The following is a 22,908-nucleotide window of genomic DNA, read 5'->3' as shown; positions in this document are numbered from 1 at the left end:
GAGTAGGTTTTGAGGTCCCTAGATAGGTCAGTGGTCCCCTCTGAAAGTATATATCTTCTCTTTCTAGAATAAAACGTTAACTTAGTTTTTGCATATATACTTATTATACTTAGATATATACTTAGTTTTTGCACACTACACTAACGTTAAGCTTTATGGTTAACTTTTTGACACTATCGTTACTTTTATACACCCCAGAAACATAATGTTGTATTACTTACGTCATCATTGAGAGCAGTTATATATATACAGTAGAGTATGTAGTTGTACAAATCTGCTGTTTTATTTGCATACGCATCAAAGTGGCGGGTTGGCTGGCACGGTGCACACAGACCGGGCGAAATTATTACTTGCGCGCTCTGCTTGCGCAAGTAACAACACCACAATGTGACTAAATGATGTTATAATGCATAATTCATTGATTTATGTTGAAAAGTCAATTTCAGAATAACACGCAGAATAACACGCGCACGCGCACGCACGCTCCAGGTGTCCCTGTCAGGTGTGTCCAATGTGCATTGTCCCATACACGGCTGTGCTGGCAGTTAAAGTTGTGCAACATGTGTTGACTTGTCTTATCATAACTCACTTACTGGCATGGTGGTCCGGTGGAGAGAGCCACTGGAAAGAGAAACCATGGCAGATAAAATAAAAAAATTCATTAAAAATCTCCCTCGCGTACGAGGTTGGCTTTTAAAAACACGACACCCCTTTAATGGAAAAAATACATGTAGCCTATATTATAGGCCTAAATATGAAATACCATAGGCCTACCTCACCATTCTCTAGCGGTCAAACTCCGCCACCCTGTGGTCAAGATGTGTCACAACAACAACCATAAAAGTCACTTCGACCACGGCGTTGCAACATTCATTCAGTCAGCTCAGCTGCACTTCATTTATTCAGTTTCCTGAGGTGAAGAACACACTCCTCTACTCAACTGGAAACACTTCTCTTCTACTCTGATGTGTTTCTGCTTTCTGTGTGAAAATGAACACGTTGTCAACACTTTGGATCTTTAGATTGTAGAAAAGGGAAGTAAAAGGAACGGCTGACGGCATGTGAATAGAGCAGCAACAACACAGCAAGTATAGCAGTTCTTCCGGGGAATCCGTTCGTGTCTGTTCAACAAACAAACAAACAAACAAGAAACAGTCGAGACACAACAAATTAATGGACTTTAAAGCTTAAGTATACGGTCTCTTAATGTTCGCTATTAAACAAACCGACAACAAGAAGGAGGAGGCACTAAACAGTCAGAGAAGTGAAACAGAAAGTGTTCCAGATGAGCAACGCGGAGCCAGAGGAGATCAAGAGAGACAAACGCTTCCTGCTCAACGGCACCTCCAGCCTCAGAGACATCTTTTTGGCTTATAGCGACAGCGTCAAGCCCCCCACTCCCAGTGCCACCACCCTAGAACCCAGGACCTTCACCCCAGGGCCCAGTGGGTTAGCAGCACCCAGGACCACTACCCCAGGACCCAGTGGGCCAGCAGCACCCAGGACCTTCACCCTAGGGCCCAGTGGGCCAGCAGCACCCAGGACCACTACCCCAGGACCCAGTGGGCCAGCACCCAGGACCACGACCCCAGCACCCAGGACCACTACCCCAGGACCCAGGACCTTCACCCCAGGGCCCAGTGGGCTAGCAGCACCCAGGACCACTACCCCAGGGCCCAGTGGGCTAGCAGCACCCAGGACCACTACCCCAGGACCCAGTGGGCCAGCACCCAGGACCACCACCCCAGCACCCAGGACCTTCACCCCAGGACCCAGTGGGCCAGCACCCAGGGCGTTCACCCCAGCACCCAGGGCGTTCACTCTAGCACCCAGTGGGCCAGCAGCACCCAGGACCTTCACCCAAGGACCCAGTGGGCCAGCACCCAGGACCACCACCCCAGGAACCAGTGGGCCACCCACTCCCAGGACCCCCACAGGACCAGGACCCAGTGGGCCAGCACCAAGGACTACCACAACAGCACCAGGACCCAGCGATATCAACAAGCCACCCACTCCCAGGACCACCACCCCAGGACCTGCAGGACCCAGTAGTGGGCCAACACCCAGTACCACCACCCCAGCACCCAGGACCACCACCCCAGGACCCAGGACCACCACCCCAGGACCCAGTGGGCCACCCACTCCCAGTACCACCACCCCAGCACCCAGTACCACCACCCCAGCACCCAGTACCACCACCCCAGGACCCAGTGGGCCACCCACTCCCAGTACCACCACCCCAGCACCCAGGACCACCACCACAGGACCAGGACCTAGTGGGCCAGCACCCAGTACCACCACCCCAGCACCCAGTACCACCACCCCAGGACTAGTATCCAGTGGGCCAGCACCCAGGACCACCACCACAGGACCAGGACCTAGTGGGCCAGCACCCAGGACCACCATCACAGGACCAGCACCCAGCACCACCACCCCAGCACCCAGTACCACCACCCCAGCACCCAGTACCACCACCCCAGCACCCAGTACCACCACCCCAGCACCCAGTACCACCACCCCAGCACCCAGTACCACCACCCCAGGACCCAGTGGGCCACCCACTCCCAGTACCACCACCCCAGAACTAGGACCCAGTGGGCCAGCACCCGGGACCACCCCTACAGGACCAGTACCCAGTACCTCCACCCCAGGACTCGGACCCAGTGGGCCAGCACCCAGGACTACCATCACAGGACCAGGACCTAGTAGGCCAGCACCCAGGAATACCATCACAGGACCAGGACCTAGTAGGCCAGCACCCAGGACCACCATCACAGGACCAGGACCCAGTGGGCGAGTTTATAGGAACACCAACAAGCCCCCCACTCCCAGGACCACCTCCACAGGACCATCGCACAGTGGGCCAGCTGCAGCACCCAGGAGAGACGTCTTTCTGGCTTATAGTGACACCAACAAATCCCCCAGTCCCAGGACCACCATCACAGGACCAGCACCCTGGAGAGACATATTTCTGCCTTATAGCGACACCCACAAATCCCCCAATCCCAGGACCTCCACAGGAGGACCCAGCAGACCAGCTATGTCGAGCTCCAGTATGATGGACCAGCCCAGACCCAGGAGCACTGGACCCATGGACCAGCCGAGCAAGGTACTAACTACGGTATACAACAGCCATATACTTTATTATGTTGTTTACATTTCGATTTTGTCACTGGAAGAGATGTATGGAGGTATGTTGTTTGCCTCAGGCTTTGTTTGTTAAACACAGACAGATTTTTACAAATCTGTCTGTGTGTATTCAACATTACAATGATTTCAAGATTGATGTAGCATATTACAGGCGTACTCATTAAGTGTTAGATTTAATACTTTATTTGCAGTTTGGATAAAGCACAGGAAAGTACAGTTCAATACTAGGTCTGCTAAGAGGATTTATAACCCAAGACAACCTGTTGGCTCTTTTCTCCATTGGGGTCCTTTATATACTCAATTCATCAAAACATTTAATAACATTCAATGATACAGTACTATCATACTATGCAAACATAAACTGTTAGAAACAAGATGAGAGACTCTTATCTAGCCTATTTGCATATCTATGAACGAAAGTAAAAGTCATTGATGCAAGGCGAGCTGTGTGCATGTAGCTTTGGATCAAGATGTCTATCATAGATGTCAAATATAAATATGATAGTCTTGATTAGGGGTGCACGATTATGAAATTATGACGATTGTTTGCAGGGTCATATCTGCCGATACCGATTCCGATATTATACAGAGGACCACTCGGCCCAAAGCCTGTTAATAAAGTATTCAATCAATAAATATCATATTTGATTTGGCTTTTGTTCTAGACTAGAGGTACTAGAAGCTTTTGATTTATATTGAACTCGTTGATGCATTTTTACATTTAATTTACAATTAAATGTCACAAATAATTGTGATTAACGATTTGTTTTTTGCATTGAACATTGGAAGTAAATGTTGCAATTTGTACTCATTTTAGCCTTTTAAGCTTCATACTGTAATCACAACTTGCACAGGGCAGATATCATATGCAAATGACTTAAATATACAACAAAGAAATCACTGACACATTCAATCATTTTTTATATTGTTTTCTTTACAAAACGATTCCAAAATAGCGTATAGTCGATCAACAAGCTTACATGTGTTGTAAGCTTGTAGATCTGCTGTTTTTGAAAATGTATGGATATTTTTCAACATGAAAACGATTGAGTTGTGAGAAGATAATTGTGATTATCTCAAATAATTGCGATTAGGCAATTATGTAATAATTGTAACAGGCCTATGCATGTATGCATGTGCGGATCTATCAAAAGAAAACATTGGTGCAGTATAATAAATCCATGGCAATCCATGCCACCTGTTAAACAGAAACGCTGGCCAGGTGCCAGAGATATGGGACAAATTAAAGAATAAATAACCGTGGGCGCATCCATGTGCACGTCAGATTACTTTTTTTCTTTTTTAATATATACAATTATTTTTTTTACTTTTTTTTAAATAACGTAACTTTACGTCTTGGCACAGGGGTTTGTATTGCTTAAAACGTAACCAAAAGTTCCTGGCACTAGCTGCATATTGTGTTTTTAGCAGATGTTTGTAATGCTCGATTGAATATGAAATGTACTTGAGACTTTTAACTAAACCACGAAACTGCACTGTTTTCACTTCCCATTTCCCACAGAGCTCTTCTGGTGACAAGAGGCCAAGTGACGGCTTTGTGCCATCATCCTCATCATCTTCATCTTCTGCTGTTAAGGTAAAGATTAATGAGCTACCTATACATTCCCTTTTGGGGATTAAACATACTCCCATCGCTGGTGCTGCACAATTAATCGAAAAAGTTGGTGGTCTAGATTCAGACCAGGGGGGCAGTCAGACAGATATTTTGTGAAGCCTGAAACTCCTGAAAGTTCATATAATGGCCTGTTGTGGCGCTGTAATTGGACCCAGAAAAACCCATAGCCCCATAGAAGTCCATGTATTTGGGCCCAACTTCACCTAGACTGTATTACCTTAATAATCATGGTCATGAATACTTTCTGCTTCCAGTCACTAGTTTAAAGTCTTATTTCTAATGTCATAATATTCTTTTTGGAAAATTATGGTCCCATTTATTTAAAAAAATGACCATAAAGTCGCGCATGTTCTGAGGGGCGTGGCTACCGCTACAGTCTATGATCGGGATTCCCCTCCCACTCGAGTCAAAATAAAAACCAACGGAGAAGAAGGGGGGAAGTCCCGCCTCGTGTCTGGGCCAGCCAATGGCCAGCTGGGCCAAAACGGAGCCAGCCAATGGCCAGCTGGGCCCAAACGGATCTAGAAAGATGGTGACTTACAGTGCAGGAATAACGGGCTTCATTTTACGTCCATGTTAGACCCGGGGAACGCTTTGTCCATATTTTTTTACAGTCTATGATTCAGACACCAATGTGAGCTCATTTCTCAATTTGAGCAAGAATTGTGCAGCACTAGTTGGCTGTCCAATTCATTTTAGTTGCTCTTTTGTTTATTCCTTCCCGACAGGTGTCCTTCCTATAGACTGCAATTCCCATAATGCTTTGGTCCACTTATCCTTGTGGATAGGGGGAGGGCTGTCTTACTGAGACAACATGTAGTCGAGGAAATACGTGAGCCCAGTGTCCATGACATCATGGAGCCCATGGACACTTTGAAATCCTGAAATATCTAAAAACACATATTACCCACATAAATAACCCAGGAAAGTGTCTCTTGTCTCCCAAACATACCTGGTAATTAAAATAAGATCTGGTTGCAAAAGGGGTGAATGATTATATCTGGTTTCAGTATTAATTTATGATATATTTTCTCTATTATTAATGTTATTTTTACAGTCAGTTTGTATTTGGGTGGGGAGGGGGGGCGGGTGTGGGTCGCGGTACAGGGCGCGCGCACATGCGTGCGTGCGTGCATGCGTCTGTGTCCACCAAGGTGTGTCCTATGTGCATGTTTTAAATATACTTAAGTGGGAGCGGCTTATATACAAGGACTGATGCATCTATCTAGTAATTAATTAATTGCATTTTTGGAGGGACAGATCAAATTAATTTTGGGGCAGTTAGATTTATATTTTGGGACAGTTCTAGGCCGGGGGTGACAAAGGTTAGTCTGGAGCCCTGGGGCTAAGGCAGCGGTGAAAATAGCGTCCACAGTATACAGTACATTGGCTATTTGAAAATAGCTGATCTACAAGCTGACAAGGCTGGATAACCTGTCCAGCCAAGCAGGTATCCCCTGCTTCCCAAGTACTGCCGTGTGTGTGTGTGTGTGTGTGTGTGTGTGTGTGTGTGTGTGTTCTTTCTGTCACTTCTTGTGAGAAAAGATGGCACTGTGTGTTGTTCACGTCTGGCGTTTTCATCTGGGTCGGATGAGAGCACTAAGGAAAAAACTAAACAAAAACATACAGCCTTACTTGCCTCTGCCTGGTTCTACTTGTTATTTCAGTCAGTGATTTTGTAATAATGCTGCTACCACTTGTTATTTCAGTCAAGTGTGTTTGTAATAATGCTGCTACAGTACCACTTGTTATTTCAGTCAGTGTGTTTGTAATAATGCTGCTACCACTTGTTATTTCAGTCAGGCCCATTTTCCACTGGGGTTAAACCGGTTCAGTTATTTTTTCCTCGCCTAATATTGAACCAGTTCAGTGTTTCCACTGGAAACTAATTGGTTCAGAACCTTAAAGTTGGTTCGGAACTGGAACCAAAAAATGGCCGCCGGTTCCGTGAAAGCACCACGGTTCCAATAATCTAGAACGGAAGCAGTTCTAGAACCAAAGTTGTTTTGGTGGAAAAAGGTGCCTCGGTGTGTTTGTAATGCTGCTTAACGCTTCTTGTTATTTCAGGAAGAGAAGAAAACTCCTTTCAGACGAATCAGAAGTCCGTCCAGACCCAGAGCCTGGCTGTCCAAAGTACCCACCAGTGCCTATAAAATACCAGGATTCTACAGGCCAAGGCATGTAAAGTACTCGCTAGTATAAAATACCAGGGCAGTGGCTCAGGGGTAGAGTGGCTGGTAGAACATCCGAGGTGAGGCTCGATCCCGGGCTCCCCCAGAGTTAGACCGGCACTATTTTATTTGCATGATAGTGTGCGTTCTTGTTTTCCTTTTTCATGCAGTGTTAATTTTCATAGACTTTAGCTAGGGTGGGGGAGGGTGTTGCATGCTGAAAAGGACGGCATCAAGGCCTGCCAAAATATGTTTTTGTCGACAAAATCAACTGTAGATTGAGGCGACAAAAATCTTAGGATATTTAGTCGAGACTAAAACTAGAATAACTACAACTTTTGAGATGACTAAATGTATTTTTCTTTTTGTTAAATGTTTACAGATACCATGTCCACCACCACGAGACTCCCTTCCGTAAGCCGGGCTTCCATCACTTCTCCTTCAGGCCGCATTACCCATACCCATTACCCAACCACCGCAGGGAGTTCCCCCCGTCCCCGCTGGACATCAAGCGGGAGAAGGACCGGATGCGGGAGAGGGAGAAGGAGAGAGAGATGAAGAAGGACAGGGACAGAGTTTCCAAGAGCTCGTCTCCAAATGACTGCCTCACAGGTAATGCCAACGCCCCTTCCCCTATACTGCCCTACAAAGCTAAAGTGCAGTAACTGCGACGAAAATGATGGGTTTACAAGTGTTTCAACTGGTCAGCCAAATGAGATATTGGCATATAAGCAATATTACACTTTGTATATCTGTTCTTGAGGTAATTGTTTTCCCCCCAAAATCATGAAGGCTAATTTGACCTTTGGGATACCCAAATAATGTATCTCATATAAGTATTTACTGTACTTTGGCGTTGGTCTGTACTTACTGTACTTAGCCCAGTGGTCCTCAACCTGTTGGTTGGAATAACAGTAATTCATGACTTTTAAGACCTTTTTTAATACCTGAAATGAAATGAAAAAATAACATTATTGCATTAAAAGTAATCAACAAACTATACAACTGGTCAAACATTGGCCAAATTGCCAAATAATTGTAAGCCCAATAGCCGAGCTACAAGCTCACAAGGCAAAATACACAATATATCTGTGGAAACTGAGTCAAATTAAATGTAATGCGTTAAACTCCTACAATTCCAAGTACTTGTCAGGGTGGGGTTCACGCGTTCCACACCACCGCAGGGCCTACCTGCATCATTCCAAGTAGGCCAGTGCCCAACGGGGAGCGCTATTATCTATCTCTAAATGCACCAAGTCTCTGTATGTCTGTCAGTGTGTAATCCACATAACTCGAGAACCGTTCAACTCCATATATGGGCATATGGACACAGACATAATATCTGGGTGGGGCATTCATTTACAACTTGCATCGTTCCAAGTAGGCAAGTGCCCAACGGGCACCGCTGTAGAGGCCCCACGGGCACCGCTCTAGTTTAATAAATTTAAGGAAACAAAATTAGGAAACAAACAATGAAGGGATAGGCCTATTATTTACTTGCGACCCTTAAAGATCATATCAAATTTAATTGAATATCTAAAACAAAATTTCCACTTCAGTTTTTTAGAGTCACATTTGAGAATTCAAATTATTATTTTTTTGCAAAGGAGCCGTGGCCAAGACGTTAACAGCAGCAAAAAAGTTGCATGTGAAATCAACGTTTAAAACAAGCGACATAAAATCTCTTGAAACAGCATAAAACAATCCAGATTAGTGCTGTTCAGTTCAGTAGCAGGACATGTGCACACACAGCCACACACTCCACACAGCTGATCAAATAGCTCTTTATCCTGTTTGGAAAGTCCTCCATGTTGATAACAGAGTTCACTTTGAGGTAGCTACCATAGCTTAATCTCACACGTCTTTAAAATAAAGAAATTACAGTTTTAAATGGGTTATTTTAACTCCATGTGTACACTCTCGGCGTCCAAACTTTGGTTGTAGAACTGGTTCTGTTCTAGATTCCGTCCCAGGTTCTATTCCAGGTCAGACCAGCAATGTGTTAAATATGAAGTGGCCTAAGTGTCCATTTAACGGGGGGAATTCTATCGACAATGGCAGATTGTCAGAATGGCAGATTTCTTTAAAAAATAATTAATGATGCTTTTTCGCTTGCTTTTGCCATTGTTTATATCACATCTGCATCTCAACCTGTTGAATGACACACCCACTTTTGTTCCCAGGTTAAGGCAAAAAAAAGTTCCAAACCAACTTTTAGGGTTCTGAACCACATTAATTTGGAGTTGAAACACTCTGAACTGGTTCGAAATTAGGCGGGGGAGAAAAAAGAAGGGAACTGGTTCAACTTGGGTGGAAAGCGGGCCTCTGAGATAAAGACTCGTAAGGGTTCAATGTGGCACCTAACTGTCAATTTAGCTAGGGATACCATGGAACCCTCTAAAGAAACCCTGGGGGGTCCCCGGGTCCCACGTTAAACAGCCAGTGACCTAAATGTGCAACCACAACTACACAGCACATGTTGAACAGTACAAACTGCTATATTTGGGCATGTATAATATATGTGGCCAGTGGGTGGCAGTATAGACCCACACTAGCACAGCCTGAGGCATGGAAGCCCTTGTGTGACTTACAAAGATTTGGAATACTGATTTGTCATTGTAAGGCAAGGCAACTTTAATTGTAAAACTTTGTGTTTTCAACACGGCACAATTCAAAGAGTTTTACACAAATTATTTAAGCATTTAGACATCAATATGGCAAAAAATTATAGGCATATAGAAAAAATAAGAGTACATTTACAGTGCAGAAGAATGACTAAAATAAATGTCAATAAAAGGTAGCTGCATGCAAGCAAAGCTTTGATTGTTGTAGCAGATGTGCAGTTTTCTGGGAGTTTGTTCCAGATGGGTGGAGCATAAAATCTCCATGTTTTAGTTCAGATTCTGTGGACAGAAATGACCTGAGAGGTCTGGATAGTTCATGATGAACTATGAATCTAGATTAGTTTATCGTCTCTGTTCGTGTGGAAACTTCAAATGTCCAAATCTGTTGCTTTTCGGCATTCTAATAAAAAAGTAGCATATCTAAAAGCTCAGAGGGTGTCACTTCACGTCATGGTTCGAGCTTGTAGATCTGCTACTTTTGATGCTTTTGTGTGACGCTGTGGTATGATCGAGTAGTGCATTAATTTGCAAAAAACACAAAGTAAAAATATGGAGTTAAGAGGTTTCTGCCCGACAATGATGCAATTGGGATAATCAAGCAGGTCAATATTGAGAAATAAACCCAGACGAGGTCCTGACTTCATCACGGCAATAAATAATTGAATTGACTCAAAAGTAACAACAAAACAAATGACGTCATTGCTTACGGTAATACAAGTATTCCATTGATTTATACCAAGTGCGTCCAATGCAATGTGTCACCTCGGGAAAACAACAACGGTGAAATAGAATCAATATTTGGTCACTGCACTGTCCATTTCTCGCTTCAAATGTTTTCAAAAACATTCTTGAGAGCAACGTTTAGCTGTAAATGACATAGTGTGTTTGTTTACACGGCTCATGTTGGATACGGAGGGACACAAAATCGAGCAGTGCAGCCAAGTGCTCGGAGGCTTTGATTAGACAGCTTTAGTCTGTCCATTGTTCAGAATTCAGTGAATCAGTGATTGAATCAGAATCATTGGCATTCAACCAAGCCGGGTAATAGTCAAAAATCACACATGTGTGAAGTGAGGGTCGCTCTTATCATCATACATCATCATAAATCATCTCATACTGGCCAATCAGAATGCCTGTTGCCTGTGAATGGTTAGCTGATTTGCTCGTTTACATATGACATACATTTTCCCTTCAATGTCAATGGCGTATAATGTTTTGATGTTTAATTTACGTCATATTTAGCGGAATTCTGACATCATTTCCCCGTTCATTGTCAATGGCAAATATTGAGACGTGAGGGGACAAGATTTAGCGGACATTTTGATCAGAATTCCCTGTTCATTGTCAATGGCAACTCTTGAGACGTGTGGGGACAAAAGCTACTTATATCATGGTTTCTAGCGACATTCTCATGAGGGCCGACGCCGGTGAATGTTCAGTGCTGCTGCTGTTAGACTTAAGTGCAGCATTCGATACAATTGACTACTCCATAGTCCTTGATCGGCTCCATCGGTGGGTGGGATTAACCGGGGTAGCCTTGGAATGGTTCTCTTATCTGTCAGGGCGAAGTGTGGCTGACAATTACGCCTCTTCCTCAGCTCCCTTGACCTGTGGGGTCAAGGGAGTTCCATACTTGGTCCAATCCTTTTCTCCCTTATATGCTCCCCCTTGGCTCTCTCATCAATAGTTTGCTAGTTGGGGGGCGTGAACATTCCTGCTTGGGGCTCCAGATTGCTCAGGACTATGTTTGCTTTAACCTGATTATTTTTATATTGTGTTCACTAGTGTACAGCACTTTGTAACTTTGTTTCGAAAGTTGCTTTATAAATAAAATGTACTTACTTACTCAAAAATAGCAATCACCCAAGCTGTGTAATAAGAGAAAAATCACACCTGTGTGAAGTGAGGGGCGCTCTTATCAGCGTACATCATCATAACGTAAAATAGACACTATGCCTATTTGCTCAGACACTATGACTTTGAAATTCTCCATTCATTGTCAATGGGAATGTATTGTTTGTTTAAGACAAACGCCCCCTAACGTCTTCCATTGCTAGCCTGCTCGCTTTGCCTAAAAAAATGGCAACAAAAAAATACGGGGAAGCAGCTTTTTGCTTCTACGGGCCGACGGCGTGGAACAAACTCCCACTGTACCTTCGACAGGCAGCCTCTGTAGACATTTTTTAAAGCACAGCTCAAGACCCACTTCTATTCTCTTGCTTTTAATTGATCTTAATTTCTTTTGTTATTCATGTCCTCACTGTATTGCATTACTGCTATTATTTTTAATATTTATGCCTTGCTTTTCTTTTCTTTCTTTCTCCATTGCTCTGTAAAGCACCTTGAGCTGCATTTCATGTCATGAAATGTGCTATACAAATAAAGTTTTATTATTATTATTATTAAGACGAAGTTTGTGGACGTGGACGGTAACCAAAAGCTGGATGTAGGAGCCCCTCAAAAAACATAATTGTGATTATCTGAAATAATTAGGATCAGGCGAGCCGCCCTGGGACATCATCAACAGATGCTGTTCTTATTGTCAAGGGGGCTATTAATGGCATCACAGCCATATGAAAATGATAATGGGATCACACACAGCCAGATTAAAACCAGCACATAACGAGCGTAATGAGTTTGTCAACAACAACAACAACAACACATGATTATGTAGTCCAATACTTTAATGAGGCTTTAGTTTCAGCAGTTTTTTTAAAGACTTATTTTTGGGCTTTTATGCCTTTTTTTTATTGATAGGACAGATAGTTTGACAGGAAACTGAGTTAGGGAGTGACACGGAGCAAAGGCTGTTGGAATTGAGGCACTGAGCCTAGGTGCAGCTAGGCCAGCTGTATAGGCCAGGAAGTAAGTGTGTGTGTGTGTGTGTGTGTGTGTGTGTGTGTGTGTGTGTGTGTGTGTGTGTGTGTGTGTGTGTGTGTGTGTGTGTGTGTGTGTGTGTGTGTGTGTGTGTGTGTGTGTGTGAGAAAGAAACTGGTTTCTCTGTGTGTGCCTGAGAGATGGTGCGGTGATGGTGACTCATCGAGAGAGAGAGAGAGATTGGGAGAGAGAGAGAGCGGTATATAATGAGCCATAACAACGGTATCGCCTCACATAGCAGCACTGCAGTCAGACGTTGCGAGGCAGATTTCTCAAATCACACCCAACAGATCCCGCTTAAAGAAACATTAATTTTAGCCCCCAGCCAGCTATCGCTCCTCTCCGCACACACAATACAAGCTCCTCTGACTTTTAGACAGGAGATTGAGCAGAGACAGCCAGTGTAAAACATGCTCTTAAAAATGCAACCGTATCGCAGCACAGCTCCGCTCTGCTCTGCTCTGGGGGAAGGGAGGGGACTATTATGGAAAATATGAATATCCAGTTTAGGCTAGTGTTGACAATTTATTTAAGCAGAGAAACGGCACTTACGGTTCACATAATTGTGATTAACGATCTTACGATCTTCGTAAATGAACGCCCTACATGATCATGCTACAGTAGCACATCTCTAAGCTCGAGCTTGTATTCTGCTACTTTTTAAAAATCTTCATCTTGATCTTTTGCTTAAAGCTCTTGAACCACAAGCATCCACATGCAGTGTGGGAAATGTTTACTGAAAATAGCTTATCTACAAGCTGCTCGTTATAGGTATTTTTGGACGAAGAAGTTTGATATTGAGTGAAATAAGAGGGTACCAAGTCAGTGTGATTTTTACAGGTCTGTTTTATTAACCCATTCAGGGCGACTGTGGCTCAGGAGGTAGAGCAGGTCGTCCAATGATCCGTGGGTCGGCGGTTCGAATCCCAGCTCCTCCTGTCTACATGTCGAAGTGTCCTTGGGCAAGACACTGAACCCCAAATTGCTCCCGATGTGCTGGTTGGTACCTTGCATGGCTTCCGTCGCCATCGGTGAATGTGAATGTGTGTGTGAATTAGTGAATGTAATGCACAATCTATGTAAAGCGCCTTGGATAAAGGCGCTTTACACCATTTAGGATGGGTCGTGAACCGATTTGGTGTTTTAAGCATCATGCTATACTTTAGCTATTGAAAAATATCTAAAAGATCTAAAAGCTCATAGCGCAGCGTGTTGCGCTACAAGCTTGTTCATCTGCTATCCTGAAAATGTGGCGCACATCTTTGAATATATTATTCTTTCACAAGCATTTTTAACATTTTTTAACTCAAATATTTTCTGCTTCTGCAGGGAGGTCCCTGGATCTACATATTTTCAGAAGGGGGTCCACAGCCAAATACAGAAAATTCTGAGGGGTCCTTGACATGAAATAGTTTGAGAACCACTGAAATAGAAACATTTTTCAGAAGTGTGTGTGTGTGTGTGTGTGTGTGTGTGTGTGTGTGTGTGTGTGTGTGTGTGTGTGTGTGTGTGTGTGTGTGTGTGTGTGTGTGTGTGTGTGTGTGTGTGTGTGTGTGTGTGTGTGTGTGTGTGTGTGTGTGTGTGTGTGTGTGTGTGTGTGTGTGTGTGTGTGTGTGTGTGTGTGTGTGTGTGTGTGTGTGTGTGTGTGTAAAAAATAAAATAAGTACGTTTAGGCTAGCTGAGAAGGGACATTAAAAAATAAATAAATTGAGAAGTTGTGAATAGATTCAGAATGTGAGTCAATGTTTTCCCCACCAGTCCTGGCGTTCATGCAACACATTGGTGGAAGAATGGGTTGTGTTCAGTGGTGGAAAAAGTACTCAAAATGTTTTACTTAAGTAAAAGTGTCAATACTGCAATACAGAAATACTGTACTTTCTTGTACTTGTACAGAAGTACAAGTAAAAGTCCAGAATTCAAAATGTAGTAATGGTAAAAGTACTCTATGCAGCATGTCCCATTTCAAGCTTGTAGATTGGCTATTTTCAAATGACCGACATAGGGCTGAGGTGTTTAATGTGTTCTACAAAGTAACTAGTAACTAAAGTTTTCAAATAAATGTAGTGGAGTAAAATTACAATATTTTATAAAATATAAAAGTACAGTACTTGGTTACTTTCCACCACTAGTTGTATTGAAGCAGTGCTGTTGCACTGGGATGTGTTGCATCACAGTGTTATGTTGACTAAAGATTGACTAAAGTTCTCAGTCGCCATAAAACCCCAATGATCTCGGATATGTCATAAAACCAAAGGTTAACCCATTTAGGACTGAGATCAGATTCTACAAAATGTCTTCTAAATCATGATAGTTTTCTGTGTCAGTGGTTCTCAAAGTTTTTCATGTCAAGGACCTGAAAAAAATGTAATTGGCCGCCCACCCCCATCTGAATATGTCGTTCCAGGGACCCCCCCCAGAATCAAAGACTTTTGCTCTGAAAGAATATATTCAAAGATTTGCACTACATTTTCATTTTTGAAAAATTGCTAAATTATAACAAACACCAAGGGGTTCCCGTCCTGAAGAGGTTAAAGACTCAACGTGTGATTTCTCCAACTGTTTGGCTGTATGATGTTAGAACAGCAGGAACATAATATAGGTTTCAGAACAATAATAACATAAACATTGTAATTCTACACATTGTGATGAATTGTTTAGAATCGGTGGTTTCCAAACTTTTCAGGTCGAGACCCACAAGAGAGATTATAGATGCTTTCCACAAGCAGGACACAAACTAGTGAAAATAGCAGATCTACAACCACACAACGCGTTGCTTTGCCCAGCATTGCAAGCTTGTAGATTGGCTATTTGTTACAGTATGTAATTTCTTAGATTTGTTTTAAAATGTCAAAAATAGTTTTATTACATTTTTATTAAACTAAAAACAAAAAAACGTTTGAAAGAATATATATAATATATATATTTCCTTAAATGTAGGAAAATATAATAAACGTTTTACTTGAGTCATGACTCACAAATGGGTCCCCATTGACCCACTGTTTTTGGGTAATTGGGGGTTTAGATAACAGAGCTGGTGTGTGTGTGGAGGAATCCTTTTCTTGCTGTTTCACAAATCACAGTTTAGCACTTGGCCTGACAAAATGTTGTGTGACATGGTGTGAATTCTCTCTGTGTCTTCCAGCTTCCCTCACCCCTCTGTTCCCCAGGTCTACTTCCAGCAGAGAGAAAGACAAACCGTTCAACGTGAGTAATACAACATGAACCAGTCCTCTTGCTGTATACTGTACTGTAATTAATCTCCTGCAGGTACCAGGGTGTCCGAGTTAAAGTTTCCAGTCGCCGTGACTGATTTCAGTCTGATTCCAGAGAACAATGAACTCTGGGGCAGATTCTGAGGTCTTTACCTGTCCCCCATCTACAATATAATATTTTAGATCACTTATTTGAGCTAGTTTTGGTTGACCTCTTGTACGACTAAGTAAGTAAGCCTTGCCGAGCCATGAGGCCCAGAGTCTTATCTCCTGTTTCTGTAGCGTGAGGCAGCTTGATGTACAAGTACAGACCCTGGACATGATGCTAGTATGTCACAGGGATCCAATCCGTGATGCTGAGTGCCAGGCAGGGAGGCATTGGGTCCCATTTTCATTGTCTTTGGTAATGAGTAATGACCTGGCCAGGGAATCGAGCCCCGACCTCCCAGTCTCTGGGTGGACACTAACCCAGTGATTTTCAACCCTTTTCATATCAAGTTCCATTATTTATTCTGCATTTGAGTCATGGACCACCATTTCATGAGATTTAGCCTCTCAGACCCAAAACGAAAGAATATTTTTATATCGTTGGATAAGATTTTGTCCACAATTTAACTCTTGAGAGTGTAAAATGAAACCAAGGTCCATTTGTTTCATTTTACACTCCCATTTGGTTACCAACTCTCCATCATTAACTGGGGACCACCTGGAACCCCCTCAAGGACCACTGGTTGAAAACCACTGCTCTAACCACAAGGCCACTGCAGCAGTGCAGCTGGTACGACAAAGTAGACAAAACATGGAAATATGGAGGTGCAAGGTTTCTGCCCTACACAGGCCATAGTCCATATAGATCTGCTACTTTAGCTACTGTTGAATTTGAATCGTGAAAAGCAACAGTTTTGTAGCACACAGTCTGGTGGTCGAGAATATGCCACCTCGACGCTTCACTGCTCCTGCTTTGTATGTCTGAGCATGTGACAAAATGAATAACTTCTTCCCAGTCCTGATTGTGATTTATTTATTCCTGTCCTCCTCCTCTTTGTCCGCCACGCTTCTCAGGAGAGCGAGAGAGCCCAGAGTGGAGAGCGAGGCAGAGAGAGGGACCTCCCCTCCACGCTGTGTCGGATAACGGCACGCAACCGAGCCATCCAAAAGAAGAGGAGAGATATAGAGGAGGTGATGGCGGCAACGCGCGTGCACACACACACACACACACACACACACACACACACACACACACACACTAAGGCTGTCCCCGAACATTTGGGGTTCGAACCTTCGCTCGTTAGGGTTGGCACTCGAATCTTAATTAATGGGCTTGAACCATTCGCTTTTACATGTGGCTCTTATTTTGAAGAGGAAGTTATGCACAGGAAGTCTGTTCCAGTTGTAAACAAGCTACTATGACACTTTACCAAAGTTACATGCTCCCAAGCCCCGCTGAGGTTCGGAGAAACAAATTAATTAATTAGAAACGAATGGTTCGAAGGTTCGCTCGAAAATTCATGCCGAAGGTTCGAGTCCTAAAAACAGGGCTAGGGGACGGACGGACGGACGGACGGACGGACGGACTGACGGACGTATGCTTGCTTGCACACCAGGACAGGAGTGGATAAATATGTTTAAAGAAAGTGGAGAGAAAGATTTAAGAGGATTGATTGTAAAGGTGCTGTAAGTAAATAGGTTTTTTGATAGTTTGAAGTTTTTTTTGTTAAAAAGTTCAACTAAATTTTCTGATGATCACTATGCACGAGGATGCTTACGCACACCAAAGTCCTTGTAGCGGTGCCGGCCCATGGGAGAATCAACTGAAGAAAAAAAACAAGAAAGTGGCCGCACACGCTGATAGCCAAAGTGTCAATATTTTATTTAGGACGCCGTAATCACTAACAGACCTGAAAATGTGTTTTCTCTTTTCTAAAGAGCTGGATAGACAGGGAGACAGACCCCTGTTACTGAACAAACACTTTCAGAGTCAGACACTTTTTATTACTTTCGTTATTATTGATTCAGATTGAACATTTATTTTTACCCATTACTACTACAAATGTCTTCTAAAACAGTTTTCTGTTTTCTGTTTTATGTCAGTGGTGCTCAAACCTTTTTCATGTCAAGGTCCCCTAGCATCCCTATTCCGGCCATGTTCTAAGAAAATGGAAGGTTGGTGCGTCCTCCAGACTCGCCGACAGACATTCATGTTTTTTTTTCCGGTTCTGGACAACCGCCAGTCGGACCGAATTCCCACTCGGCAGACGGCACGTCACCCGGGTCATCCGCAGCACGCTAAGTTTGTAGTCAATCAGTCTGACGGTGTCCCAAGTTACCCCCAACACGCGTGCACAGACATACACACACAGTTTTCGTGAATTTATAGAGAGAAGATGACAGAACGCATCGTGAGCTTGTAGACATGCCCATTGCCTAAAGTATAAATCACACACATCGGTGTAACAGGAGGAGGAGGGGATGTTGAAGACAGCTTGTAGACTAGAGAGATGGAGACAGCACATTAATCTGTCGCTGTCTCGTGGAAACCTTGTATGTCCAAAACATTCTCTTTTTATTATTTTTTAAACATTTTATAATAGTGAAAATAGACAATCTGCAAGGTCGTGATTTGACACGTTGTGACCGTGTAGATCTTCTATTTATACTGCTCTTGTGCAACTAACACTCTTGTATGATGAAGTAGACCATCAATTAATGAAAAAACTAAAGAAAACAGTGGAAATGTGGAGATATGAGGTTTCTGCCCGACGACAAACTGTGTAAACAACTGGTCGCCCGAGGCGCTTCAATTTACTGTGCGCCCGACACAAGCATTTCATCTTGCGGACATGATTGATACGGGAGGTTTTAATAGTTAATTAATTGGAGGAGTAAGTGGTGATTTATTCATTTCAAGTTAAATGTGAAAACGTGGCTGTTTGAGGACACCCTCATCTTCATGCAGTGTTGTTAATCTAAATGAACACTGCCAACTTTGCTAGTAACTAAAAGGTGTCAAATACATGTAAAGTAAAAAGTACATTTGATTCTAAGCTACAGCGGAGTAAAAAATATATACTGTATATGAAATTGAGCTGGAGAGACAGGAAGACTCCTGTTACAGCGGAGTAAAAAAAAAGAAATTGAGCTAGAGAGTAACTCTAAAATATAGTTATTTAACACTTATTTTAACAAAGAATATCACTTACCCTACAGTGGTGGAGTAAATGTACTCAGTTACTTTCCACACGTGCTTCGGGGCTCGTCTCCAACGTGACACCAGGCCTTGATTCTCTCCGCTAGAGACACCCAGAAGGCCTTCTGTGCTTTTCATATCGCCATGGTTACGAGAGAAGGTAGAGAGAGGATTAGTGGGGGGGGAAAAAAGTCTGGCAACTACAGTAGCTGATGCAGACATAACACACGCATCAGCGTGTGCGTACGCACGCACGCACGTATTGGACATTTTAGGACAGTGATTTTATTTGAATGTCATTCGTACACTTAACCATACCCCTAAAGCCAAAAGTCAGGATTTAAACACAGGCAAGGGTATGGGAACCTCTTAACATGAGGTGGAAGATCGTTCCACAGTGTGGGAGCGCTAGTACCACGGGAAATCTCCTTATGTCTTCATCTATATTGGTGAGACCGTAAGAATGATTAATCCCTAGTATCTCCAACCTGAATCTCTGAACTGATTCTAATGTTCTAACTTAAGCCCAAAATTATATATATATATGTTTGTTTGTTTTCTATTTCTAGTTCATTCCCTGATGAAGGCTTAACCGCAGAAACATTGGATATTCCTGTCTTACCTGCTGTCCTAATAAATATTGGTACTCTAGCTATTGGTGTGTGCGGCCACCTTCTTGTTTATTCAAGATCTCCTCTACAGTTTTCTCCCGTGTGCCGGCACTGCCACAAGGACTTTGAGCCTCTTTTACACAGTGTTTGTTTTCTAACCATAAAACAACCATTTCTCACAATGCCTATGCTCTTCCTGTGCAGTGAAAAGCTGCCTTACTGCAATGGACCAGAGATCCATTCCGCATCTCACTCACAAGGTTTCGCTTGGACACATCTCACTTTAAGACCTGAGGCCGATTCTAAAAATGTCTTCTAAATCCTGACGGTTTTCTGAAAAACCTATATATCGATATCGGTGGTGCTCAAACCTTTTCATGTCATGTATTTGAACACCGACACCCATCTGAAAATATGGTGTTCCAGGGACCCCCCAGAAGCAAATATTTGATTCAAAATAACGTTGGCTGTGAAAGAATATATATTCATAGATTTGTGACACATTTTCCCCTCACAAGTATAGTAATATAATACAAGTACACTCACACACTCAATGCTCTTGTGGCGTGAAAAGATGTCTGCTTGTGCGCTCACAACGTTCTGCGATGCCAAGTGGCGTTTTTAAAGCTATTTGAAACGGCTTCAATTCAAGGATTATTTTTTGTTTTAGTTTTTGTCACATTCCTAAGCCAATAATTTTTCATGACAAACTTTTGCCTTAGCAATGCGACAAAAACAAAACACAATTTTTGACAATTCAAGGTTTCATAGAAAATGTGTAAAAGTACTCCTTTTAACAAGAGACAAGCTACGTACATAAAAAAAAATGAATTATAACAAACAACAAAACAAAGAGCGGCTGCCTTGGAATCCGAAGGTGTTGTTCGATTCCCAGCTCCTCCTTGAGCAAGCACTATTCAGTATTTAAGTCCGACGTCATTTTGTAGTGCTACGTTACGTCCGGGTCCAAGTGGCACCAGCTCCCGTCCGCATCCCATTGTAAATAGAATATCTAAACGCGTGAATCTTTTTAAATTGACGTTATTTTTCAGAAAGGAAGCCATAGAGGGTTAAAATGGGTCTTAATGCTTCCAACTCGAGTAGAATTATTAATGTTTTGTACAAGTGTCCATGACAACAAAAATATATGATGTGGAGACAATAAAGACTATTATTATCATTATTATTGAAGGTGGCAACAGTCCATTTGCTCGGTAAAATATTTCGGGGGATATTTACAATGTGTGCAGGCTTGAGTATGTTGAATCTAGTTTGCATTAATGAGGATTTAGTTGACACAATCAAATACAATGGCGATAGTATTCCATGTGGGGCAGACGGCCTGTCACAGCCAGATTTTGGAGAGCAGCGCAGCTTTGTTGTTGCGAGGAAAGCGGTAAAATGAGACTTTCGTGGTTGTTTTCGTCTCAGATTTAGTCCGACGGAGCGTCACAGTATAACTCCATGGGGACACAAAAGCGACACAAAAGTAGAACCCGGAAGTATCTCAGGAGGGGGCGCTCACGTCACAGCTAAAATACTGAATAGAAGTATAGAAGGATATCACAGTGTTGTTGTTTTTTTGGCATAAACCCCGTTGTCACGCCCTTTGATGAACTTGAAGAACGAATGAGGCAGTTGTTCTGTGTACTGACGGCTTTATTGTAGCATGGCATCGCTTCCAAAGCCCACGTCAAAACTGACATAAAACACAAATAAATCATGATCAGAATGAGCAACATGAAACAAAGCACATAATGTAATATAAAGAAATTACTCATGTACAAAACAAGTCTTTTACCTCACTGACTGCACGTAATTCAAAGAGCATGAAGTAGTGAGAGGAACCCATGAACACATCATAACCAGGACTTTAACTTTGTACGCTCCATGTTCAATGTGACAAACTCCCGTCTGCTCAGCATGGACGGAAGATGCAATAACTGTGCGATCCTGAGCTTATTCCAATTTCATGAGGGTCCATTTGGTTACCAACTCTCCATCATTTGGCTGGGGACCACCTGGAACCCCCTCAAGGACCACTGGTGGTCCCCTGGACCCCTGGTTGAAGACCGCTGCCCTATAGGCCATTGCACTCAATTCATCGGTGCGTCGTTTTTGTTCCCACTGGACACAGGTGTACCGGCAGGACACGGACACGTTCGCGGTGGTGGTGAGGATGCTGATAGCCAAAGACCCGTCACTGGAGCCCAGTCTGCAGGGGGCGCTGCAGGACAACCTGCGGGACATCGGACAGCGCTGTGTGGAGGCCATGCAGGTGTTCATAGATGAGTACGACGACAAGCACCCCAAGGACCCGTCTCTGTAGTGTGCATGCACACACGCACATCTGCGCGCACACGTACGCACACGCACGCGCGCGCGCACACACACACACACACACACACACACACACACACACACACACACACACACACACACACACACACACACACACACACACACACACACACACACACACACACACACACACACACACACACACACACACACACACTCTCACACATTCCTGGGGGATGTGGGGGCATATAACTGACCAAATTTTTATTTTTAATGTATTTTCTTCATATGCTATAAGAAGTATGTATATAGGGATTAAGTGGTTAACATGTTATGAAAAACCACGTTGTGTCTCAGGTTGTGGCAGATGAAGTGGTGTCTCCAGAGAAAATGGAACTTCTTGGGAACCAATGAATGATAAGTGACTGACTGACGCGCTTTGGTAATTCATTTTCAACGAGAGGCGGGCGATTATTTGTGGACGTGCGTAGAAGTTGAGGCGCGGTCCCGTGGAATTGTCCCGCACGCCGTGCACGTGTTTTTGTGCACGATCCTCGGGGGCGATGAGGCCTTGGATTGTGGTCAGCTTTGTTCTTTTACGCTACGCGGCCCACGCCTGCGTCACTCGCTCCCTTTCTGAAGCGGTCTTTAAGCTTTGGGCCAACCACAGCCCAACTGCCAGCTCACCGCCGCACGCTGCCAAAATAACGTAAATCGGCTATTTTCGGTGTGATATGTGATACACCGCATAAGTAGGCTATATAGCCCGTGTCCACTCCACAGACCAGATAGGAAATAAATGTAATTTAATTATCCCACCAGATCAGTGGATTTCAACCCTTTTTTCATGTCAAGGTTATTATTTATTCAGCATTTGAGCTATGTATTACCAACTCTATCATCTACCTCCTGGTACCCCCTCAAGGACCACTGGTTGAGAACCACTGCACCAGACGCTTAACATTATCTTATTTTAAAGACTACAGCTAAAACAAGACAAATCACAGCCTGGTGTAAATATGTTATTTCACAAAAAAGTATATATTTATTTTAAAGAAACAACCTTGTTTGACACGATTACTTAAGAGTAATATGTACCACATACCACTTAAAATGCTGTGTAGAAGCAGGCTACTGTA

At 43.3% G+C, this 22,908-nt stretch overlaps 1 protein-coding gene across 1 annotated transcript; it reads left to right on the top strand.

Moving 5' to 3' along the window:
- Positions 1–1,285: 1,285 nt before the first annotated feature.
- LOC310861955 (uncharacterized protein) lies at positions 1,286–21,828 on the top strand (the record flags this gene model as incomplete). The annotated part of the gene is made up of 7 exons (XM_083769692.1): positions 1,286–3,109; positions 4,673–4,747; positions 6,854–6,963; positions 7,340–7,569; positions 15,601–15,662; positions 16,733–16,849; positions 21,606–21,828. 7 exons carry the CDS (start codon positions 1,286–1,288, stop codon positions 21,795–21,797), a joined length of 2,610 nt encoding a protein of 869 aa, XP_083625818.1. The 3' UTR covers positions 21,798–21,828.
- Between the last annotated feature and the right edge of the window lie 1,080 nt (positions 21,829–22,908).

Source organism: Protomyctophum parallelum (genome assembly GCF_964188405.1).
Source record: "Protomyctophum parallelum genome assembly, chromosome: 7".
NCBI classification, from domain to species: Eukaryota; Metazoa; Chordata; class Actinopteri; order Myctophiformes; family Myctophidae; genus Protomyctophum; species Protomyctophum parallelum.
Note: the sequence above shows the minus strand (reverse complement) of the source record. Positions and strands in the feature narration are given on the sequence as shown.